This window comes from Aotus nancymaae, unplaced genomic scaffold, assembly GCF_030222135.1.
Source record: "Aotus nancymaae isolate 86718 unplaced genomic scaffold, 86718_ANA_hifiasm-v0.15.2.pri h1tg000007l, whole genome shotgun sequence".
Classification (NCBI taxonomy): domain Eukaryota; kingdom Metazoa; phylum Chordata; class Mammalia; order Primates; family Aotidae; genus Aotus; species Aotus nancymaae.
In genome coordinates, this window is record NW_026988418.1 from 10,669,573 (window position 1) to 10,695,973 (window position 26,401).

The window sequence follows — 26,401 nt, forward strand, 5'->3', positions numbered from 1 at the left end:
AAAAATATGTGGAAAAAGCATTTTGAAAAGTGTGAAGGAATCCGCAAACGTCAGACATTATAAGGAAATTTATGTTGCCTGTATTTAAGTGCCTCTTAGTTAATCTAGGAGGCTAGGAAAGGTTCTGCCTTCATGGGCAATGCCTAGAAAACAAGGGCACAGAAGGAACTTTTCATTCCTTGAATTTCCTAGAGCCCTTATACTACAGACTCAGTCCTAGTTTATCACATTGTAAAATCATTGGAAGTGAACCCTTTAACATTAACAGAGCTGGGGTTGCCTATTTCAGAACACATGAGTGAAAAATAATTGCTTCTGGTCTTGGCTAAAGGGCAAGAGACTCTCTGAAGAAAAGGAAAGTGAAGCAGCTTGGAGGACCCTAGCACAGTATTTAAAGACAGCATTGACTGGAGTATTTGATATCATTTATTCAGCTCAAGATCTATTTCTTGCAGAAAGCTCTTCCTGAATTCCTCAGGCCTGAGAGTGATTTCTCAATGGCTTAGTAAGAACTTGAGTGCTAGGGTTATACTTAAGCTTGAATCTCTGGTAGCAAGTTACTTCCCTGAGGCCTTCTCTCAACTATGAGGATAACAATCACTGTCTTAGTCTGTTTTCATTGCCTACAACAGATTATCTGAAACCGAGTAATTTATAAAAAGGAATGTATTCTTACAGTTATGGAGGCTGAGAAGTTCAACGTTGAGGGGCTGCATCTGGTGAGGGCCTTCTTGCTGGTGGAGACTGCAGAATCCCAAGGTGGCACAAGGCATCTAAGGTGAGGGGGCTAAGCACACTAGCTCAGGTCTCTCTCCCTTTTCTTATAAAGCCACCAGTCTCATTCCTAAGATAAACCATTAATCCATGAATCTGTGAATGGATTAACCTATTTAAGAGGGCAGAATCCTTGTGACCCAATCACCTCTCAAAAGCCCCACCTCTCAATATTGCCACACTGAAGATTAAGTTTCAATATGAAACTGAATCTTCATGGAGGGGACAAACATTCAAACCTTAGCTATCACCAACCAGGGTCAGCCAGGAGGCTTAAATGAACTAATGTATGTGAAGAGCTCTGCACAATGCCCTGTGAGCACACAGTAAGACTTAAAAGATGGAAGTGATCACCGTTACATTGTTGTGGCTCCTTAGAGTCTAGATCACTCATGTTGGCTTTTCATCATACTCTCCTAACTATTGTGACTATTTCTTGTGTATATCTGTTTTCCATAGAATCTTTACAGCTGGCAAAGGCAAGGATACTGTTTAACATGTCTACATCCACTTCCGTGGGGCAGGCTTAGCACAGGTTAGGACAAGGCACAGGACAAAAGTGGAGCATGGAGTAATATTATTGATTTAAACTAACCAGCAAGAAGCTTAGAGGTTGAGTGAGGAGATTTTTGGTGAAGTGGGGTAAGGGTGGGTTGCTGATTGGCCAGGACTCGGACCAACAGGTTTGTTTCCCAGAAGTTAGGTAATATAAGTTCCATCATTTTCCTATTCCATTTGAAGTAGCATCCATGTTATCTTATAAACAGTATGCTGTGGGACTGGAGGAAAGAAATTCAGAGATATGTCACTTAAGAGGCAAGTATCTCCAAGTTGTTATTTTCATTTTTATTTTTGAGATAGAGTCTCACTCTTTCATCCAGGCGGGAGTGCAGTGGCTTGATGTCAGCTCACTGCAACCTCCACCTCCCTAGTTCAAGCAATTCCCCTGCCTCAGCCTACCAAGTAGCTAGGATTACAGGCACACACCACCATACCCAGCTAATATTTTTTGTATTTTTAGTATGCCTGACTAATTTTTTTTTGTACTTTTAGTAGAGACAGGGTTTCATCAAGTTGGCCAGACTGGTCTTGAACTCCTTACCTTAGGCAATCCGCGTGCCTCAGCCTCCCAAATTGTTGGGATTACAGGCGTGCGCCACGGCACTTGGCCTAAAATTTTAAAATCCAATTTTCCCAGTACTAATGCTTTCTCTAAAGATGCCTAAAAGCTATCATAGCAAATAATTTCCCAAATAACTTGTGATGGCCATTTTTGCATTGCTCTAAAGAAACATCTGAGACTGGGCAATTTATAAAGAAAAGAGGTTAGGGCTGAGAGGGAGGTGGGTAGGTGCCATATACTTTTTAACCTTTTAAACGACTAGATCACACCTGAAATCACTCACATCTTGAAGCTAACACCAAACCATGAGGGACCCGCCCCTATGACCCAGCATTAGGGATTACAAATCAACATGAGATTTGGGTGGGAACAGACATCCAAACTATATCAACCTTCTTGTAGTGAAACACTGTAAGAATCTTCTAGAGTAGGCTTCGGTAACGGTTCCTCTTCTCTTGGCACATATTTAGTAAAAATACATTGTTTTGTTGAATTAATCTGCAGTCTAAATTCAAGCTCCAAAACTGCTTAGACATTTTATCTTTAATTAGATGTGGACTTGGCCAGGTATGATGGCTCATGCCTGTAATCCTAGCACTTTGGGAGGCCGAGGTGGGTGGATCACCTGAGGTCAGGAGATCGAGACCAGCCTGGCCAACATGGCGAAAACCCATCTCTACTAAAAACACAAAAATTACCAGCTACTCGGGAGGCTGAGGCAGGAGAATTGCTTGAACCCGGGATGTGGTTGCAGTGAACCGCGATCGCGCCACTGCACTTCAGCCTGTGTGACAGAATGAGATTCTGTCTCAAAAAAAAAATTAGATGTGGCCTTAAATTGGATGTGATAATAAGTGACCAAAGTAGACTTTGCCCAAAAAGCTTAGGTTCCGTTTTTACTATTAAGATAGCTTATTTGGTATAAACATTACAACGCTCCCAGTGATAAAGGTACATGATGAGGCTGTCAGTTAATTCACTTTGTTTTTTCAGTAGTGTGCAATATAAATTGTATTTACACTCACTTGTTGAGTGAAACTGAGGGCTAAAGAGAACACACTTGAAGTGGTATTGACAATTCCATTACTTAAATTTATTCCAATAAAACATGTAAGTGAATTTTTATGCTATTTATTAAAATAACTAAAGCCCCAAACAATGTGCATGGAAACACAGGGCAAGACACCACCATTGCCATTTACACGTCTTAATTTTAACTTGAAAAAGCAATGATGTAGGGAAAGATGCACTAACTGGTCCATGGTTCCAGTGAGGAACGGTAGGGTGCCACCATGTTACTACACTTCGGCTTGCTACTATGAAGTTTTTTCAGGTTGTCTCGGAAAGTCAGTTGGATTGGAAATGGATCCAAAGTCCATTTATTTCCAGTTTACGTATCAACTTTGATATGAAACAATGACATCTCAATTTAACTTCCACAGAAAAGCTTTATCTTTCAAGTCTATGAGGACTTTTTCATTTATATTCAAAAATAACAATTTAAGACCTAACTTTTAAAAAGGTTGGGAGGGTGTGCCAAGAAAGAACTGATACACTCAACGACTTGGATATACCTTAGGACATCATGCCAAGTGAAAACAGCTGATTTCAAAGGTACACACTATATGATTCCATTTATATATAAGATTCTCAAAATGCCAAAATTGTAGTAGTGGAGGAGAGATCACTGGCTATGGGGTTAGGGTTGGAGAGATGGTGTGTTTTAAAAGGGTAGCACTAGGGAGTTTGTCCTGATGGAATAGTTCTGTATGCTGACTATGGTAGTGGTTACGTGATTCTATAAAAGATAAAATTTCAGGCAGGTGAGGTGGCTGAAGCCTGTAATCCCAGCACTTTGGGAGGCCACGGTGGGCGGATCATGAGGTCAGGAGTTTGAGACCAGCCTGGCCAACATGGTGAAACCTCATCTCTACTAAAAATACAAAAATTAGCCAGGCGTGGCGGCATGCGGCTGTAATCCCAGCTACTCGGGAGGCTGAGGCAGGAGAATCACTGGAATCCGGGAGGCAGAGGTTGCAGTGAGCTGAGATCCCGCAACTTCACTCCAGCCTGGGTGACAGAGAGATTCCATCTCAAAAAAAAAAAAAAAAAAGATAAAATTTCATGGCCAGGAGCGGTGACTCATGCCTGCAATCCCAGCACTTTGGGAGGCTGAGGCAGGTGGATTACTTGAGATCAGGAGTGGATCCTGTCTCCAAGAAAAAAAAAAGATAAAATTTCATACAGCTATACACCAAAAAGTAAATAAATGAGTGCATGTAAATACTTGTGAAACCTGAGGTCTGTGGTTCAGTTATTAGCATTATATCTAATGTCAATTGCTTGGTTTTGCTCATTTACTATGCTTATGTAAGCTATTATCACTCAAGGACACTGGAAGAGGGTTATACGTGAACTCGCTCTATTATTTTTGTAATTTGGGGGCAGTCTAAGAGCTTTTTTTAAAAAGCAGGGAATAAACTGTAACAGAGAACAAAGGAAAACAGTCAATCTAGATATTTTTATTGTTATATTAAAAATATTAAGACATCTGAAAAACTCAAAGTTTATAAAACACACTCATACTCAGTAATTTTCTTAATCTTTGATAGCCAGTGCTACATGTTGAAGATGTTACACTACACTGCAAAAAGTTGTATCTCCAGAGTTTAATAAACATGCATCCTAATTAAGAGGAAATATGCTCTTGCATAAAAGAATGTAAGTTATTTTTATTAAGTTATTTTTAAAAATAACTTTTCCCTTAAACTCAGGAAGGGCTGATTTTGCTAATTTACCCAACAGCATGATAACTTATGTTCTTTTAGTGATATGGGATAAATGCAGAGATACAACATGCTAGAACTTCTTAAACTGTACAGTATAGTTGGGTGTGGTGGCTCACTTCTGTAATCCCAGCACTTTGGGAGGCCAAGGTGGGCAGACCACCTGAGGTCGGGAGTTCAAGACTAGCCTGACCAATATGAAGAAACCTCATTTCTACTAAAAATAAAAAATTAGCCAGCTGCGGTGGCACATGCCTGCAATCCCAGCTACTCAGGAGACTGAGGCAGGAGAATCACTTGCACCCAGGAGGCAGATGTTGCTGTGAACTGAAATTGCACAATTGCACTCCAGCCTGGGCAACAAGAGTAAAACTCCATCTCAAAAAAAAAAAAAAAAAAAAAGTCCAGTATAAAAGAGCAATTAAGATTCAGAGCTGGATAGTATCTGTCTACTTAAATTTTTTGGAATAACAGATCTCAGGGCTCATTTTTCTTAACTATTTCATTGATGTTGAACAGCTCTATTTGAGGAATGAGAACTTTGTTCTATCACTAGCCAGCCATTTCATAGAAAAAGTCACTCTTTGCAATTGGCTGCTTTTACCAAGAAACAGACTGACTCCAGAATGATTAGGAAATCCCAAACTACCACAAGGCTCTCTGGCTTCCCTAAGTATCTTCAGGAGACACTCTGTTCCTGTATTAAATGCGCAAGGAGTTAAAAGACTAAAATAATTTTGGTAACTGTCTGAGACGTTTTATATCTAAGAAGGTGCCTACTGAATTCATGCTATTCATCTGCTTTACAGTTTCAGAAGGTTGCAAACTTTCAGGAAATATTGCAATGTCCCCTTCATTTTCTTTCTCAGGATGTTGAGTGAACTCTGCTTTTCCAGTTTGAAGGTTCACTGCAGGACTTGGTTTAAGGTTCTTTAATAAGAAAGCTGGCTTTTCAATCAGCTGCTGTTTGGCTTTTGATTGCAAAACTTCATTTGTAATATTTCTCAATACTGGCATATCTGTGTTGGTGCCCACAGATTCACAGTTAGGACAATTAATTATTTCATGGTCATTCTTAGAAGGCTCTTTCTGACCACCAAGCTGTTCAGGTGTGGAAGTAAGGTTCTGATTCAATAAATGTTCACTCTTGCTATCTGCATTGTTGGGAGGCTCCTCTTCATCTTCACTATTATCACTGCTTTGTAGTAGTCCATATCTCCTCATATACTTTTTGGTTGCAAATGACATGTTGTTTTGTGAAATTAAACTAAGCCCCACTGTGCTTCTGTCTGTATTAATATGGAGAAGGCTGAATGGGTCACAATTATTTTGGTTTGATCGAGTGACAGACAGTTGTGAGAGCTGATTTTCATTTAAATATTTCAGAGCTATAGCATTTGCCTCCATGCTCAAATCCACACCATTAGGGCTTAAGCCACTCATGCCAACATTAGCAAATGACATGCAGTTTAATCCAGAGATCACTGCTTCTGGGCTGATGCATGCCAACACACTGAAAGACACAAAGTAGTAAGCCATCACTTATCATACTCTGAGAAATAAATAGTTCTCAATGTGTTCCATTCTATAAAAGCAACAAAAGATCTTTAGCTTTAAGTTCATGGTCCTTTTATGTAAGTATTCAGACATTAAGTCTTGATGATCCAGATACACAAAGGATACAGTGGTCCAAGCACTGTACCCAGCAATGTGCTGCAATCCCAGCACATAGGGTCACTGAGGTAAGAGGATTGCTTGAAGCCAGGAGTTGATCAGCCTAGGAACATAGCAAGATCTTGTCTCCACAAAAATTTAAAAATTTGCGAGGCATGGTGGTACACATTTGTAGTCCCAGCTACTTGAGAGGCTGAGGCAAAAGGATCACTTGAGCTCAAGAGTTCAAAGTTACAGTGAGTCATGACTGTGCCACTGCACTCCAGCCTGGACAACCGAATATGACCCTGTCTCTTTAAAAAAAAAAAAAAAAAAAGGGTGGGGGGGATAAAAATAATAGCCTATGCCGGGCGCAGTGGCTCACGTCTGTAATCCCAGCACTTTGGGAGGCCGAGGCGGGCGGATCACGAGGTCAAGAGATCAAGACCATCCTGGCCAACATGGTGAAATCCCGTCTCTACTAAAAATACAAAAAAATTAGCTGGGCGGGGTGGCATGCACCTGTCATCCCAGCTACACGGGAGGCTGAGGCAGGAGAATTGCTTGAACCCAGAGGCAGAGGTTGCAGTGAGCCAAGATTGCGCCACTGCACTCCAGCCTGGCGCCTGGCAAGAGAACAAGACTCTGTCTCAAAAAAAATAAAAATAAAAATAATGATAGCCTAGAAGGTAAACCATGATTTACAGGTTGAAAGTGGAATACAAATTAATTTTCCTAAATCTGTATATCAGTCATGGTTTTAAGACCAAATACAAGGCCCCAAATGTAAAAGTCATTCAACATAGCTATGAGTCGTTTAATTTACAACTAGTAACCCAAATAGTACAAGAGATCAACTAATGGTTAATGTAAAGTTAAACATAAAAATAAAATCAAACACAAAACACATTTGATTATATATAACAGTACAAGCTTTGGTAAGTAAAAAAATTAAATTGTTCATAGTTGAAGAGATTCCATTTGTAATGAATAAAAAACATCAACTGGTCTCTAGATATAAACACACACACAGGAACACTTTTTTTATTAGATATAATCTTTAACTCACTTTGATTAGTGTTAAGTCAACTGACTTACCTTTTCCTTAATATCACATATACAATAAATAGCTGCTAATTTTTTTGAAACAGGATGTTGCTCTGTTGCCCAGTCTAGAGTGCAGTGGCAACTGCATGTCATTTACTAATGTTGGCACAATTACAGAGCCAGGCTGGTCTCAAATTCCTGAGGTCAAGCAAGCCTCCCTCCTCGAACTCCCAAAGTGTTGGGATTACAGGTGTGAGCCACTGCACCCAGCCCACTAATTATTGAGTCCCTATATATGCCAGATACTCTGCTAAATGCTTTACATGTATTATTCGTATAGATTCCTCAGAGTAATCTTTCTCAGGGAGGTATTCCCTATCAAATATTTCTATCTTATTCTTCATTTCAACACTTTACATTCCCTTTCCCCTACTTTTTTGTTTTCTTTTTAGCACTTATCACTATCTATACATTGAATATATACATCTATATATTCAATCAATGCTCAATTCTTATTGTCTAGCACTCTCATGAAAGCCAATGAGGGCAGAGTTTTCCCTATTCCAATCCCCACTGTAGTATCTTCAATGCTTAGAACATATAGTAGGCGCTCAGCAAGTATTTGTTGAATGAATAAAAGAAGTAGGTACTATTGTTATATTTATTCTCAGTCGAGAAAACTAAGGAATAGAGATTCGAGCTAATTTCCCCAAAGCTGAACAGCTAGTACACAGCAAGCTGAGATAATCTATGCCTGTCTTCCTCTCTGGGGCTCTATAACCACCGTTTTACTGTACTATATTCAGTAACTTGGAGTTTTTCTATCAGAGTCCTTTGTGCACTATTTTTGTTGTGGTGAACAATATATTGTAGTCAAAGAATATGCTATGGCTTTCTACATCATGCCATGAAGAAATTTAGCTGTTTTATACATGCTAGCCACTGCTTGCATTCACAGACCCACAAAAATCAAATTACCATTACATATTTTCATTCTTATAAGCACGTGAAATTTGGAAGAAACTATTTCCAATCATTAATATTCCCTGAAACCAGTGATGTCATCACCAAACAATGGATCAGTGTGCTCGATAATGCTGGTCTTTGTAACCTCGAAATTCTCCCTTAACCTTCTTGGTACTTAATACTTTGAAGACTATTTAATAAGATTAAAGAGATACTATTAATTTATCCAGACATTATTCTTTTATTAATAGTGACAATATTTTTTGAAGTATTTTTCTACTTTGCCTACTTCCTCAGTCTATAGATAATATTAACGTAAATAATTTGATAAGAATAAATAAAAACTTCTAATTAAAAATGTTAAATATTTAAAGAAAACAGGTCTAATTTATGTTTTTTTTTTAATACAAGGTTTCACTCTGCCACTAAGGCTGGAGTGCAGTGGTGCAATCATGGCTCACTATGGCATCGACCTCCCAGACTCAAGTGACTCTCCTACCTCAGCCTCCAAAGTAGCTGGGACTACAGGTGTATGCCACCATGCCCAGCTAACCAAAACTTTTTCTTTTCGCAAAGATGGGGTCTCACTATGTTGTTCAGGCTAGTCTTGAACTCCCGGGCTCCAGTGATCCTCTCATCTCAAACTCCCAAAGTGAGGGGATTACAGGTGTGAGCCACCATGCCCAGCCTCTAATTTTAACTAGATCTTCTTTTACAGAATGGTTAAAAGATCCAAAAATTAGTCAATATCAGTTTAGAAGTCTATTCAAGTTTCAATGCCTAACACAAACTAGCCAATTTCAACTTGGAGGGCAGGGCAGGGGCAATGAGACATAGTTACTTTAATAGCAAAATAAATCAAGACAGGCACAGTGGTATGCACACCTGTAGTCCTAGCTTCTCAGGAGCCTGAAGCAGGAGGATTGCTTGAGCCCAGGAGTTCAAGGGGCCAGCCTAGGCAAAATAGAGACCACATCGCTTAAAAAAAAAAAAATTGATAGTACTCAGAACCAAGGCATATAAACACTAGGGTAATTAAGATAAAAAGCAAAAAGGAAGCCACTCCACTAAGCAAATCCTTTTTTTTAAGATGGGGTTTCACCATATTGGTCAGGCTGGTCTTGAACTTCTGGCCTCAGGTGATCCACCCACCTCAGCCTCCCAAAGTGCTGGGATTACAGGCGTGAGCCACTGCGCTCGGCCACTAATCAAACCCTAAAAGCCTAAGCACAAATTATACCTATGTTAAAATCTCATTAGATGTGCAGTCACAAAGGAACGATGAAAGTCCATGAATAAATTCGAGTAAGAGAGCCAGCCACATGCCAACAATTTAAGCAAAGCTCTAAAATTATTCCAACTCAGATGAAAATCAAGACCCCCATCTCTACAAATAAAAATAAGCTGGGTGTGGTGCTGCACATCTGTAGTCCCAGCTACCTACCTAGGAAGCCGAGGTGGGAGGATCACTTGAGCCCAGGAGATTGAGGCTCCAATGACTGTCACTGTATTCCAGCCTGGGCAACAGAGCGAGACCCCATCTCTCAAAAAAAAAAAAAATTAACTTTGATTCATTACGCTGTTTGAATCCAGATTTGTTATCTACTACTTATCCTACACAGAGTTTTTCAAATACTAAGCAGATAGCCAGGAAGCAGGGTAAAGAAGCAACTAGAGAGACTGCTTGAGACATGTTTTGAATTTAAAAGGTCACTCCAATTGGGAACCTACGTGTAGAAGTTGCTTCCAGACCTCGAACCCACGATCTACATTTCCTGTAGAATTTCTAGGTATGTCTGGCACCCTCTTTCCCTGCCTTCCTGCCTCTAGATTCTCTTAATCTCTGTGGCATTCTATTAACAGGAAAGTAGAAAGCAAGTATTCCTTTCCCTGCCTTAGCCACTCTTCTGGTGGGAGGATGTGCTCCTGGAGTCCAGAATTGTAACATGAAATGAGTTTTCACACAGATACAATGATGAAAGATGGCTAGTTTACAGAGCTAGAGGAGCAATATGGATTATAAGGATTAGCTTCCTAGAATATTTAACCTATAATTTGTAACACTGTTTCTACAGAAAAATTTGTCTTAAATTCTAAACAACTGCCTCATAAACTTTTAGTGTATCAGTTATGTTATACCTACACATGTTAAAAAGATAACAATATAAGGTCATAAATACTGATAGTAAATACTACAGAGACACTAAAAATGAACCTTCATTGTAAGCTTCAGTGATCACCTGAGTAGAAGGAATGTCATTCATTCAGCCAAATGACTCTCTGAAGGCCCATTAAGTTAGTGGTAGAGGCAATCAGGATTTAGAACTATTTAAAATCTTGCTGAAAATGCTGTCACAAATACATGCTACAATTTACTGAGAACAAGGTATTTTAAAAGGATAAAACATCAACACTCTCTGAGAGGTCCAGGAAACTTTGACCGAAGAAGTGACGTTTGAGGTCAGCTTTGAAGGACAAAAAGGATTCTGGCAAGCAGAAAGGTGAAAAAGAACATCTCAAACCAGGCATGAAACCAGGCAGTGGCTCATGCCTGTAATCCTAGCACTTTGGAAAGGCAGGTGGATCACCTGAGGTTGGGAGTTTGAGATTGGCCTGACCAACATGGAGAAACACCATCTCTAGTAAAAATACAAAATCAGCCGGGCATAGTGGCACATGCCTGTAATTCCAGCTACTCAGGAGGCTGAGGCAGGAGAATCACTTTAACCTGGGAGGTTGCGGTGAGCCGAGATCACGCTATTGTACTCCAGCCTGGGCAACAAGAGTGAAACTCCATCTCAAAAAAAAAAAAAGAGCATCTTAGATAAAAGTAACATCAAAGAATCCTGCAAATGCCAATGGTAAATAGGCTAGAACTTGGTAGGGAGTGGTAGGACATTATACTAAAAAACTAAGTTTAAGTCAAACTGAAACAACGCGAATTAATCTGGAATAGGACATTCCAGACGTAAGCGTAAGATAACTGGCAAACAAAATTTGACTCTTATAAGAGCAACTATTGCAGATAGTTTCATATTTAATCAAATGACACAGAGATGATGGCACCTGTCTGTGGTCCTAGCTACTCAAGAAGCTGAGGCAGGAGGATGGTTTGAGCCCAGGAGTTTGAGGTTATAGTAAATTATGATTGTACCATTGTACTCTAGCCTGGGTGACAGGCCTGGGCAACAGAGAAAGATCCTATCTTTAAAAACTAAAAAATTTAAAAATATACAGAAAACGCATCAATAATATAACTTTTATAACTTTAAGATATATTTGGTCTGAATTGGCACAAATCTTTAAACGGGGCCATTTTAATGTAGAGTAATTATGACACAGTATGAAAATACTCCTAAAGTTAGCTACCTTTCCTATGTGATTCCATTGCATTCTATATCCTTCCATTTCATAGCAGGCATAAAAGATACTGACTATCTGTGTCTTCCCCACTGAACTGTAAACTCTGAGAACAAAGATGTCTTTCTTTACCAGGTTATCTTGTGTATCATGCTATCTCATATAAGCTGGCTCACAGTAGAAACTCAATATATATTTGTTGAAGTGAATGTATTCATGAAATGATAGCTGGCACACATGTGTACATGTAGCAGCTCTAACAAGAGGGAAAGGGTTAGGATACATAGCCTCTATCTTACAACATAGATAAAAACCTCAAAAATGCTAGCTCACTCTTCTGCACTATTGGTAGGAATATAAACTGATACAACTATTTGGTGAGCAATGGTAGTATCTACTAAGACTTTGAATGCACATACTCTTTGATCCTGCCTACCTAGGAATTTATTCTACAAAGATATTTGTACTTGTAGAATGATGTTCACTTAGCATTGTTTGAAATAACAAATAAGAGATTTGGCCTAAAGGGCCGTAATAGAGCATTGGAGTTCAATATATTCTAGTACAAAGGTACAAAAAAATACTATGCAGCTGTTTAAATACATAAGAGAACTGTATATAACTATAAGGAAAAGTATCCAATATATTATAATATTAAGTTAAAAAAAAAAAAAAGGCCAGGCACTATGGCTCACGCCTGTACTCCCAGCACTTTGGGAGGCTGAGATGGGCAGATCACAAGGTCAAGAGATCAAGACCATCCTGGCCAACATGGTGAAGCCCCGTCTCTACTAAAAATACAAAAATTAGCTGAGCATTGTGGCACATGCCTGTAGTCCCAGCTACTCTGGAGGCTGAGGCAGAAGAATAGCTTGAACTGGGGAGGCAGAGGTTGTAGTAAGCCAAAATCGTGACACTGCACTCCAGCCTGGCGACAGAGCAAGACTTGGTCTTAATTAAAAAAACAAAAAAACAACAAAAAAAACACAGGCCAGGCGCAATGGCTCACAGCTATAATCCTACCTAGCACTTTGGGAGGCCAAGGTGAAAAGATTGCTTGAGTCTAAGAGTTTGAGACCAGACTAGGCAACATAGCAAGACCCAATCTCTACAAAAAATAAAAAATGAGCCAAGTAGTGGTGCATGACTGTAGTCCCAGTTACTCAAGAGGCTGAGATGGGAGGATCAACTGAGTCCAAGAGGTTGAGGCTGCAGTCAGTCGTGATCATGCCACTGCACTCCAGCCTAGGTGACAGAGCAAGACTGTCTCAAAATTAAAATAGTAACAGAAAAAATCAAATCATAAAGCTTATCACATACATATATACTTAAACATTCATGGAACATTTCTAGAATACAAAAGAAATGGTTAAGAGAAGTAACTTTAGAAGAGTCAGACAGAAATGTGGGTAGTAGTAGCTTTTGTGTTTTAATCTTACGCTGTCTTGTGTATTGTTTGTTTTTTAAAATCACGAATTTTTTTATTACTTTTAAATTAGAAAACAAAAAATAATTAACAGAAAATATGCTAGGCCTTAATAATATAATCTTGAGACTTTATTTTCTTTTTAGTAAGTTATGTGCTTTTCTTTGTTTTTTTGAGATGGAGTTTCATTCTTGTTGTCCAGGCTGGAGTGCAATGGCACAATCCCAGCTCACTGCAACCTCCACCTTCTGGGTTCGAGTGATTCTCCTGCCTCAGCCTCCAGAGTAGCTGGAATTACAGGCATGCACCACCATGCCCAGCTAATTTTTTTATTTTTAGTAGAGACAGGGTTTCTCCATGTTGGTCAGGCTGGTCTCGAACTCCCAACCTCAGGTGATCTGTCCACCTTGGCCTCCCAAAGTGCTAGGATTACAGGTGTGAGCCACCATGCCCAGCCATAAGTTATGTGCTGGGGTCATCTTTTGGTAGAAAGGAATCTGAACAGAAGAACATGACCAATTGGGAACATTCCTAGAAAAAGGGAATGATTTTGCTTTTTAGATGGCGCAATTGTATAACTGTACATCCAGTAGCTGCAACAGACCTTATCACCTCCAGAAAGACTTTTCAGACACTGCCAAATGAAACTCCTTTCTCTTTCCTCAAGACTCCTAAATACTTTGTTGGCCTATTCAGCCAGGAGTCACCCCATAATCTCTCTCAAATTACTTATGTATATAACCCTCTCTCCCACAAAAATGAAGAATCTCTTACTTATCATGAGTATGGTAGACCCTGAATAAATGATGAATCAATTGAATTGAGGCACAAACATACCTTTTCTGATAAGACTGCCATAATATATCTAAAATTTATTCATCTAGCCAATGATGGATAAAAATAGAGAAATTAAAATTTATTCACCCTTTAAAGCAAAAATTTTAAAACTTACCTGGCATGATCCACATTATGTGCATTTTTCTTCACTTTAGTAGGAGAATCAATTTTTACTCCAAGGCTTCTTAGTTGCTTAAGAGTTGCATTAAGAACACAATCTTTGTCTACTAGTCTTGAATGATGTGTTTTTTTCTTTGTATGGTAAACGTTTTGGGTTCTGGTGCATTCATGGCTGATAATTACTGCTTTGGTAGATGGCTGCTCAGTTTCCTTGGAGGAATTATTTAATAGGTGGTTTACTTGACCCTGACAAAAACAAACAAACAAACAAAAATTTGAAAAATCACTATTAACAATGTTAGGGCTGGGTGTGATGGTTCATGCCTATAATCCCAGTACTTTGGGAGGCCGAGGCAGGAGGATCACTTGAGCCCAAGAGTTCAACACCCTGGACAACACAGTGATACTCTAACTCTACAAAAAACTAAAAATTAGCTGGGCATGGTGGCATATACCTGTTGTTCCAGCTACTAAGGAGGCTGAGGCAGGAGGACCACTTAAGCTACAAGGCTGAGGTTGCAGTGAGCCATGATTGTGCCACTATACTCTATCCTGGGTGACAAAGTGAGACTGTCTCTAAAAAATAAAAACTAAAAAAAATTTAGAAAGTTAAAAAACAATTTTATGTTAAGACCTTAATGATACCATAAGTAAAGAGCAGGGAAAATCAAAATAATATCATCTTGTCAAATTCTGCAAAGCATCAAGTAGGCAGGCATTATGGAATTATTTGCAGGTATTATGGGGTTTTTATAGAAGCACATCCTAATGAACAATTTCATCAGACCCTAGAGAAAACAGAATGTTTGCTCAGACTTCATTCACTTAAAAACCAACATAGGCTGGGCATGGTGGCTCACACCTACAATCCCAGCATTTTGGGAGGCTGAGGTGAGCGGATCACTTGAAGTCAGGAGTTCAAGACTGGCCTAGCCAACAGGGTAAAACCCTGTGTCGACTAAAAATACAAAAAGTAGCTGGGTGTGGTGGCATGTGCCTGTGGTCACAGCTATTCAGGAGGCTGAGGCATGAGAATCACTTGAACCCAGAAGGCCCAGGTTGCAGAGAGCCAAGATGGTACCACTGTACTCCAGGTAAGGGCAAAAGAGTGAGACTCTGTCTCAAAAATAAAATAAAATGAAAAATACATAAATAAAAACCAACATATTTAAAACTCATTTGAGCATGGGTACGTGGCTCATACCTGTAATCCCAGTACTTTGGGTGGCTGAGGCAAACAGATCACTTGAGGTCTGGAGTTCGAGACCAGCCCGGCCAACATGGCAAAACCCGGTCCCAATTAAAACTACAAAAATTAGCCAAGACTGGGTGCAGTGGCTCACACCTGAAATCCCAGGCACTTTGGGAGGCCAAGGCGGGAGGCCTACTTGAGGCCAGAAGTTTGAGACCAGCCTGCCAACAGGGTGAAACCCTGTCTCTGCTAATAATACAAAAATTAGCAGAGTATGGTGGCATGTGCCTGTGGTCCCAGCTACTAGGAAAGCTGAGACAAGAGAATCGCTTGACCCTGGGAGGCAGAAGCTGCAGGGCGCCGAGATCATGTCACTACACTCCAGCCTGGGCAACACAGTGAGACTCCCGTCTCCAAAAAAAAAAAAAAAATTAGCCAGGTGTGGTGGCAGGCACCTGTAGTCCCAGCTACTTGGAAGGCTGAGGCATAAGAATCACTTGAATCCAGGAGGTGGAGGTTGCAATGAGCTGAGATCAGGTCACTGAACTCCAGCCTGGACAACAGAACGAATCCCTGTCTCAAAAAAAAAAAAATCGTTTCAGTAATTCTCCAAGTATTTTCAAGGATTTATGCTATTTTTTTTCTTTTTTTGAGACAGAGTCTCACATTGTCACCCAGGCTGGAGTGCAGTGGTGCAATCTCCACTCACTGCAACCTCCACCTCCCAGGTTCAAGCCATTCTCCTGCCTCAGCCTCCCAAGTAGTTGAGATCACAGGTGCCCACCACCATCCCCAGCTAATTCTTTGTATTTTTAGTAGAGACGGGTTTCATTATGTTGGCCAGGCTGGTCTTGAACTCCTGACCTCGTGATCCACCCACCTCGGCCTCCTAAAGTGCTGGGATTACAGGTGTGAGCCACTGTGCCTGGCTGCTAAATTTTTTATAAACAGGTTTTAAATAATGCTTTCATTTGATGATAGTATGTTTCAGTTACAAACTAGGCCTTTGTGATATTCACAGAATTAGGCTCCTTTTTTTTCTCACTTTCTAAAAGCAAGAATGACCTGTGATACTATTTCTGCATATTTCATTCCCTAAGCATACAAGCTACTCACACCAGTCTAGGACCTAGCAAGCAAATAACAAATATGCGTTCATTGATGGATACATAGGGCCCTGTGAAGTATGTTTAATTAGCTTTCTTGCAAATGGACAAATCAAATGTTCTACAATTTGGGTGATAGTCACAGCCATGGATTCTTTAACCATTAAGTCCCAGGTCATATTTTAAGATTTCTAAGACTAGTTCCTCCAACCAGAACTAATTCTGTGTTCTCTTTGCTTTACACTGCTACTTCTCAACAATCCGTCTTATAATTGTTTGTTACTAGTCTGCATGTGCTGTTATTTCCCCTGGGCTCTCAAGGGCACAGAGTATCATATTCAGCTTTATAGTATCGACTTCACTTAGCCTACTGCCTTAGACTAAGCTAAGTATTTAATACACACTGGCTTACCTGAATTAAAATCAATAAATATTATTATAAATATCCTGCTACTTTCCAATTTTCAAATTTCTGAGACTCTTACTAATTTTGGTTTGAATTAGGCATATTTATACTTTAAAAATAAAGCTTTTTTTTCTAAATACTTAGGTATGTTTAAGTAAATTACTGAATTTAAGTTATAATTTATGAAAAGCTAAAAGAAATGATACATTGTTAATTTGGCAAAAATCTTTTTATCTTAAGGTCTCAATCAGTTTAAATCCAGGAAAAGCTTAACTAGTATATCCTATATTAAATAATTTCTCTAAAAGATGAAATGCTCAAATTTTCTTACCAACAAATCCTGGTAAATTTTCTGGTTATCTGATGGTTGATGAGGCAATGGTTGCATTACTTGCTCAATTTTTGGTTCCCCTGATGTTTCCAAATTGTTACTGGCACCCCCTGTTGGTCCAGTCTGTAAACACATGCTTACATTTTCTGCCAGCTGGCCATTTTGAAAGAACACAGGTACATCAGGTTCTTTCCTCACAACTAGAGAAGAGCTGCTGGGAAGAATATATAATGTGTTAGTTATCAAGGTACATTTAACATCTAATTGCAATGTAGTAACTCTGGAAGAAAGGGTTAAGATTTAAGCAGCATCTGGTTTGTATTTTTAGCTCTTACTGATGCTACATAAACATACCATCTTACCCAGGTACAGTGGCTTATGCCTGTAATCTGTGTTTTGGGAGGGCAAGGCAAAAGAATTGCTTGAGGCAAGAAGTTCAAGATCAGACTGGGGAATATAGCAAGACCCCAGTTATACAAAAAAATTTTTTGATTAGCTGGGTGTGGCACCATGCACCTGTAATCCCAGCTGCTCAAGAGGCTGAGCAAAAGGATCACTTAGCCCAGGAACTCAAGACTGCAGTGAGCTATGATTGTACCACTATATTCAGCCTAGGTATCTGAGCAAGACCCTGTTTCTATAAGAAACAAAAACGAAAATGCCCCATCTTAACAGGCTGCATATAATAAACCATGCCAGGCGCAGTGGCACGTGCCTGTAGTCCCAGCTATTTGGGAGGCTGAGGCTGGAGGATCACTTGAGTCCAGGGGTTCTGGGTTGTAGTGCGCTATGCTGATCGGGTGTCCACACTAAGTTCAACATCAATATGGTGACCTTCCAGGAGTGGGGGACCACCAGGTTGCCTAAGGAGGGGTGAACTAGCCCAGGTCGGAAATGGAGCAGGTCAAAACTCCTGTGCTGATCAGTAGTGGGATTGTGCCTGTGAATAGCCACTGCACTCCAGCCTGGGCAACATAGTGAGATCCCTTCTCTAAAAATGAATAGATAAATAAATAAAATAAAATAAAAATAAACTAAACCATGATACCTTTTAACTTGTGTTACTTATATTTAAGACAACTTTCTTTGAAGCCTGGTGTTCATTCTAAGTTTTTGGGTTTTTTTTTTTTTTTTTGAGATGGAGTCTCGCTGTGTCACCCAGGCTGGAGTGCAGTGGTGTGATCTTGGCTCACTGCAATCCCTGCCTCCCAGACTCAAGCAATTCTCCTGCCTCAGCCTCCCAAGTAGCTGAGATTACAGGCAAGCACCACTGTGCCAAGCTAGTTTTTGTATTTTTAGTAGAGACAGGGTTTCACCATGTTGGCCAGGCTGGTTTCGAACTCCTGATTTCAAGTGATCTGTTCCCCTTGTAATGGGAGGATTACAGGCATGAGCCACCACGCCAGGCCCAAGTTTTAAAATAATAGTGAAGAAAAGGGAATCCCTGCTCACTGTTAATGGAGATGCAGATTTGTATAAAATTATATTACAAAAAACACTAAGGAAGGTTTCTCAAAAAATTACAAATAGAACTACCATATGTCCAGCAATACCATTACTGGGTTATCTATCCAGAAGAAATAAAATTAGTATGCCAAAAAAGACATATATGTGCCCCTGTGCTAACTATAGCACTATTCACAAGTCAAGATATGAAATCAACCTATGTGTCCATCAATGAATGAATGGATAAAGAAAATTCGATAAGTATAGACAATTCAGCCATTTAAAAAAAGGAAATCCTGAAATTTTCAATAACATGGATAATTTGGAGAATATTATGCTTAGTGAAATAAGCCAGGCCCAGATTATCACTCAAATGTAGTATCTAAAAACGTTTATCTCATAGAAGGAGAGAGCAGAATGGTGGTTACCAGAGGCTGGGGTGGTTGGGGAAGGCAAGTTGGGGAGACAGTCGTCAAAGAATATATATTTAGGTTGGCTGTAGTGGCTCACACTTGTAATCCCAACACACTGGAAGGCCAAGGGGGGCGGATCACTTGAGGTGAGGAGATGGAGACCAGCCTAGCCAATGTGATGAAACCCCATCTCTACTAAAAATACAAAAATTAGCTGGGTGTGTTAGTGCATGCCTGTGATCCCAGCTACTCAAGAGGCTGAAGCAGGAGAATCACTTGAACCCAGGAGGTAAAGGTTGCAGTGAGCCAAGATAGCCACTGCACTCCAACCCAGGCGACAGAGTGATACTCTGTCTCAAAAATAAAAATAAAGAAGTACAGTTAGGAGGAGTAATCCCAGCATTTTGGGAGGCCGAGGTAGGCAGATCATGAGGTCAGGAGTTCAAGACCATCCTGGCCAACATGGTGAAACCCTGTCTCTACTAAAAATAGAAAAATTAGCCAGGCGTGGTGGCATGCACCTGTAATTCCAGCTACTCAGGAGGCTGAGGCAGGAGAATCACTTGAACCTGGGAGGCAGAGGTTGAAGTGAGCCAAGACCACACCACTACACTCCAGCCTGGGTGACAGAGGGAAATTTCGTCTCATAAAAAAAAAAAAGAAAGAAAATAAATTTGAAATAAAATAATAGTCAAGATCTTGTCAAATGAAATTCACAAGCTGCCATTTACTTTTTTTCAGACAGGTTCTTTCTTTGTCACAGTGGCACAATCATAACTCACTGCAGCTTCAACCTCCCGGGCTCAAATGATTCTCCCACCTCAGCCTCTCAAGTGGTAATGACTACAGGTGAGCACCACCACACCCGGCTAAGTTTTGTATTTTTTGTAGAGATGGGGTTTTGCCATGTTGCCCAGGCTGGTGTTGAACTCCTGAGCTCAAGCGATCCACCTGCCTCAGCCTCCCAAAGTGTTGAGATTACAGGCGTCAGCCACTGTGCCCAGTATAAGATGACATTTATAAACACGATATACTTGATGGTATTCCTTTTCTTGTTTATGCTTTTACGTATTTTATCGATTTTATACAATGAGCATTTATTACTTTCAAAATTAGAAAATAAAACATTTTTTAAATAACTAGGGAAAGCAATATTAAAAAACATATTTCTGGTTAGAACAGTAATCTGTGGTTCTTATATAAAACAGAGAGGGCCAGGTGTGGTGGGTCACACCTGTAATCCAAGCACTTTGGGAGGTCGAGGCAGGTGGATCACAAGGTCAGGAGTTCAAGATTAGCCTGGCCAAGATGGCAAAACCCCATCTCTACTCAAAATACAAAAAAATTAGCCGAGCACAGTGGCAGGCACCTGTAATCCCAGTTACTCGAGAGGCTGAGGCAGAGAATTGCTTGAACCCAGGAGGCAGAGGTTGCAGTGTATTGAGATCATGCCACTACACTCCAGCCTGAGCAACAGAGTGAGACTCTGTCTCACAAAAACAAACAAACAAAACAAATTAAAAAAAAAAAAGAGAAAAATTTCAAGCATGAGAGAATTATTTAACAAACCACCATATACAATCAGTTTCAAAAATTACCAACAAATAGCCAATTTCATTTCATTTATACTCCTAGCCATTTCATTCTCCCACAGAATTAATTTGAAGCCAGTCTCAGATAACATTTCACATATAAATATTCCGGTTGTAGCTCTCAAAAATAGACTTTTTCATATATAATAGCAATATAGAGAATCTTTAGAAATTTCCCCATCTCTTAGTGGCTCATGACTATAATCCCAGCACTTTGGAAGGCTGAGACAGGTGGATCACCTGAGGTCAGGAGTTCAAGATCAGCCTAGGCAACATGGGAAGCTCCATCTCTACTAAAAATACAAAAATTAGCTGGGTGTGGTGGCACATGCCTGTAATCCAGCTACTTAAGAGGCTGAGGCTCAAGAATGGCTTGAACCTGGGAGACAGAGGTTGCAGTGAGCTGAGATAGTGCCATTGCACTCCAGCCTAGGTGACAGAGTGAGACTCTGTCTCAAAAATTAAATAAAATAAAATAGGCCAAGCACGGTGGCTCACACCTGTAATCCCAGCACTTTGGGAGGCCAAGACAGGTGGATCACCTGAGGTCAGTAGTTCAAGACCAGCCTAGCCAACATGGTAAAACCCCATCTCTACTAAAATTACAGGTCGGGCACAATGGTTCATACCTGCAATCCTAGCACTTTGGGAGGCCAAGGCAGGCAGAGCACAAGGTCAGGAGTTTGAGACCAGCCTGACCAACATGGTAAAACTCTGTCTCTACCAAAAATACAACAATTAGCTGGGCGTGGTGGTGTGCACCTGTAATCCCAGCTACTCAGGAGGCTTAGGCAGGAGAATCGCTTGAACCCAGGAGGCAGAGGTTGCAGTGAGCCGAGATTGCACCACTGCGCTTCAGCCTGGACAACAGAGTGAGACTCCATCTCAAAAACAAAAAACAAAAAACAAAAATTAGCACAGCATGGTGGCAGGTGCCTGTAATCCCAGCTACTCAGGAGGCTGAGACAGGAGAATCGCTTGAACCCGGAAAGCAGAGGTTGCAGTCAGCTGAGATTGCATCACTGTACTCCAGCCCGGGCAACAAGAGCGAAACTCAAACTCAAAAAAAAAATTAAAAATAAAATAAAATACTTGATTAAATGAAATAAAGAAAAGAAAATTTTCCACCTCCATCTGGAACCTAACATTATCAGAAACTCTAGAGTGAGGCCTGAGCTTGTGTATTTTTGAAGTCTTCTTCCGATTTCCGATTCGTCCAGACCATTAATAGAGCCAATGACTGGGCTGGGCGCAGTGGCTCACACCTGTAATCCTAGCACTTTGGGAGGCCGAGGCAGGCAAATCACAAGTTCAGGAGATTGAGACCATCCTAGTTAACATGGTGAAACCCCATCTCTACTAAAAACACAAAAAATTAGCCTGGCATGATGGCCTGTGCCTGTATAGTCCTAGTTACTTGGGAGACTGAGGCAGGAGAATTGCTTGAACCCTGGAGGTGGAGATTGCAGTGAGCCGGGATTGCACCATTGCACTCCAACCTGAGCAACAGTGAGACTCCATCTCAAAAAAAAAAAAAATTATATATATATGTGGCCAATGACTGACATCTGGAAATGATTCTAGAAGGCTCAGAGTTAACAGTTACATAGAAATTATATAAGATAAAGACATAATGAAAAAACGTAAATGAAAATACCATTTAGAAAATAAATCATTTCTGAGTCAGACTTAAAAGAAATTAGAATTAAAAACAAAAAAACCTGAACAGAACAGCAACTGTAATGAATAATAATGCATTGTATATTTCAAAATTGCTAATAGTCAACTTTAAATGTTTTTACCACAAAAAACGTTAAGTATGTTAAGTGATAGATTTGTTGGTCTGACTTAATCATTCCACATTGTAAATATGCATCTAAACATTGTGCCCCGCAAATACATACAATTATTATTTGTCCGTTAAAAATTTTTTTTTTAAGTAGGACAAAAGACTAAATCAAAGAGACCTTACTTGGATACAGAAAGTGGTTGGTTAAATTCTTCTTCCACAGCAATGTTGCTCTCTTCAAAACTGGGAATATCAACTGCTTTTAATGAAGATGTACTACCTGGAGGACTTGTGACTTCATTATTAATATCCACAGAAAAATTCATGTCCTCACTGGAAATTTTGGTATCATCTTGCTTCAGCTGAGAGTTAGGCTCTTGATCATCACCTGCTGCATTCCAAAACAAGCTAGCACCTGGAGGTTAAATAATTTAAGATACTGAAACAAATATTCAACTTTAAAAATTATACTCTGACAAACCTTTGTTAAGAATAGCTGGCCAGGCGAGGTGGCTCACGCCTGTAATCCCAGCACTCGGGGAGGCAGAGGTGGGTGGATCACAAGGTCAGAAGTTCAAGACCAGCCTGGCCAAGATGGTGAAACCCTGTCTCTACTAAAAATACAAAAATTAGCTGGGCATAGTGGTATGCACCTGTAATCCCAGCTACTCGGGAGGCTGAGGCAGGAGAATTGCTTGAACCCAGGTGGCAGAGGTTGCAGTGAGCCACAATTGTGGCACTGCACTCCAGCTTGGGTGATAGAATAAGACTCTGTCTCAAAAACAAAAAAAAAGAACAGCTATACTGGCTGGGTACAGTGGCTCATGCCTGTAATCCCAACACTTTGAGAAGCAGAGGTGGGAGGATCACTTGACCTCAGGAGTTTAAGACCAGGGTGGGCAACATGCAGAAATCCCGGCTCTACAAAAAAAAAAAAAAAAAAAAAAAAAAAATCCAAAAAAATTAGCCAGGCATGTTGGTGTGCCTGTAGTCTCAACTACTTGGGAGGCAGAGGTGGGAGATCACTTGAGCCCAGCCAGGAGATCGAGGCTGCAATGAGCTGTTGTGATTGTGCCACTGCACTCCAACCAGGCAACACAGTGAGATTCTGTCTCAAAAAAAAAAAAAAAAAAAAAAAAAAAAAAAAACCCAGCTATCTTAATACAATTACTTAGAACTAAGTTTTTAGATCGTATTTCCTCAGAAATGCTAGGAAGAGGTAGGTGGAAGACAGAGAGAAAACTGGGGATGGGTGGGGTAGAAGGGCACATTCTGGATTCTTCTTTTTCAGGAAGAATGGCTCTGAAATGATTTGCTTTATATATTAAGGTTCTGAATATCATCTGTGGGGTGGGGTGTGTATATTGAAAACCGCTGTTCTGAATAACATGAGATACTATATAAAATACAAATCCCTAGGTTCTCTGGTTTTGATACTTAAATGCAATATTTAAGAGACTACTTTGGGAATGCATCGGACATGTGTAATATCTGTAATATCAGGCAGGTATTTAAAAAAAGAGATGTTTTCTAATCTTTTTGTTTGTTTTTGAGACAAGGTGTCACTTTTTTACACAGGCTGAAGTGCAGTGACATAATCATAGCTCACTGCAGCCTCAATCTCCCTAGGCTCAAGTGATCCTCTCACCCTCACCTCAGCTTCCTGAGTAGCTGGGACTACAGGTGCACGCCACCATGTGTGGCTAATTTTTGTATTTTTTTTTTTTTAAAGACGAGGCTTCACCATGTTGACCAAGCTGGTCTTGAACTTCTGGCATCAAGGGATCCATCTGCCTTGGCCTCCCAAAGTGCAGACACTACAGGTGTAAGCCACTGTGCCTGGCCTATTCTGCAATCTTTATGAGCTATTTGGGTGTAGTATTGTTTACTTACTCTCTTTCTTTACATTAACTCTATTTTTACTAAGCCTCATCTTCTCTGTAAAATCATAGATTTGATATGCTTATTGTATTTATACCTATGAGTATTGGAAAAGATATATTTATAAAATATAAACATTAACCAGTTTAACACCCAAAATCATCTTTTGTACCACAAGTCATATGCATTCTATAATTTGGGAAATATTGCTACTATATAATGGTTTAAACAGATGGTTAAAACCAAAAAGTAGACCGGGCATGGTGGCTCATGCCTGTAATCCCAGCACTTTGGGAGGCCGAGGTGGGTGGATCATGAGGTCAGAAGTTTGAGACCAGCCTGGCCAACATAGTGAAACCCCCGTCTCTACTAAAAATACAAAAATTAGTCAGGTGTGGTGGCATGTGCCTACAGTCCCAGCTACTCAGGAGGCTGAGGCAGGAGAATCGCTTGAACCTGGGAGGCGGAGGTTGCAGTGAGTCAAGACCACGTTATTGCACTCCAGCCTGTGTGACAGAGTGAGACTCCATCCCAAAAAAAAAAAAAAAAGTAAATCCTAGTCAAAATGGTTTCTACTCTGAGGATATACTCAGGTGATTTTATGAAAATAAATTAATAGACCGGGCATGGTGGCTCACACTTGTAATCCCAGCACTTTGGGAGGTGGAGGCAGGCAAATCACGAGGTCAAGAGATCGAAACCATCCTGGTGAAACCCCATGTCTACTAAAAATACAAAAATTAGTCGGTTATGGTGGTGCACTCCTGTAATCCTAGCTACTCAGGAGGCTGGGGCAAGAGAACTGCATGAACCCAGGAGGTAGAAGTTGCAGTAGGCCGAGACTGCACCACTGCACTCCAGCCTGGGTGGCAGAGAAAAAAAAAATTCATTTTCTACATAAGTAATAACTGAATCTGCATCTATGAAATTTTAAAATATTTGACTTCTATATATCATGTTTGAAAACTTGTTTAAAATAATCTCAGAATATCAGACCAGGTGGCGAGGAACAGTGGCTCATTCTAGCACTTTGGGAGCCAACATAGCACATCACCTGAAATCAGGAGTTTAAGACCAGCCTGGTCAACATGGTGAAACCCCATCTCTACTAAAAATACAAAATTAGCCAGGCATAGTGGCACATGCCTGTAATCCCAGCTACTCAAGAGGCTTGAGGCAGGAGAACTGCTTGAACTCAGGAGGCAGAGGTTGCAGTGAGCTGAGATCACATCATTGCACTCCACTGGGCGACAAGAGTGAAACTCCAGCTCCAACAACAACAACAACAACAACAACAACAACAAAGAGGCCAGGAGCAGTGGCTCATGTCTGTAATCTCAGCACTTTGGGAGGCCAAGGCAGATCACCTGAGGTCAGAAGTTCAAGACCAGCCTGGCCAACATGGTGAAACCCCATCTATACTAAAATAGAAAAATTAGCCGGGTATGGTGGCAGGTGCCTGAATCCCAGCTACTTGGGAGGCTGAGGCAGGAGAATCGCTTGAACCCCAGAGGTGGAGGTTGCAGTAAGCAGAGATTGTGCTACTGCACTCCAGCCTGGGCAACAGAGCCATACTCCATCTCAAAAAACAAAAAGAAAAAAGAAAGTAAAGGAAAAGAATATAAAGCCAGGCACAGTGGCTCACCCCTGTAATTCCAACACTTCGGGAGGCCAAGGCAGGTGGATTGCTTGAGACCAGCCTGGGCAACATGGCAAAACCCTATCTCTACCAACAAACAAACAAACAAACAAAAACAATTTCAGAATATCAGTTCAAACGTGTGAATAACTTCATTTAATTACTTATTTATCCAGTACACATTATGTTTTAGGCATCATGTTATGAAATCAGATACAATGGTGAACAAGCCAGTATTCCAGATCCCAAAAGCTTACAGTCTGCTGATTCAGATGATAAGCAACTATAATAGAATAAATAAAGAATTTTACAAGAAGACATAGGATGATCCCAAACATTTTAGTATATTAGCTCATACTATCCACAAGCTCCTTTACCACCAGCCCTCTATGACATACACACCACATACTTTCTTGGGAACTATCTATCACCCCTGCAATCCACCAAGGTGGGACTACTGTTGCAGATATGTCCCTGTTATGTGTTTCTCAACCTACTTACCATTGAACCAGGG

The 26,401-nt window shown here is 40.3% G+C and overlaps 1 protein-coding gene across 8 annotated transcripts in view; it reads right to left on the reverse strand.

Annotated features, from left to right (window-relative positions):
• Positions 1 to 4,399: 4,399 nt before the first annotated feature.
• Positions 4,400 to 26,401, reverse strand: part of STIL (STIL centriolar assembly protein) — a 58,850-nt gene continuing 36,848 nt past the window's right edge. For 5 of the 8 annotated variants that reach the window (XM_021673310.2, XM_012434882.2, XM_021673309.2 and 2 more), the window contains 4 exons: positions 22,551 to 22,782; positions 17,128 to 17,341; positions 14,088 to 14,338; positions 5,071 to 6,196 (listed from right to left, as the gene is read on the reverse strand). In XM_021673310.2, coding sequence (XP_021528985.1) covers positions 5,410 to 6,196; positions 14,088 to 14,338; positions 17,128 to 17,341; positions 22,551 to 22,782 — 1,484 coding nt within the window. In that variant the 3' untranslated portion in view covers positions 5,071 to 5,409. Of the gene's footprint in view, positions 6,197 to 9,733; positions 9,893 to 14,087; positions 14,339 to 17,127; positions 17,342 to 22,550; positions 22,783 to 26,401 lie in introns of those variants that run through there. The other 3 variants (XM_012434883.2, XM_012434881.3, XM_064372319.1) reach the window with 3 other exon arrangements.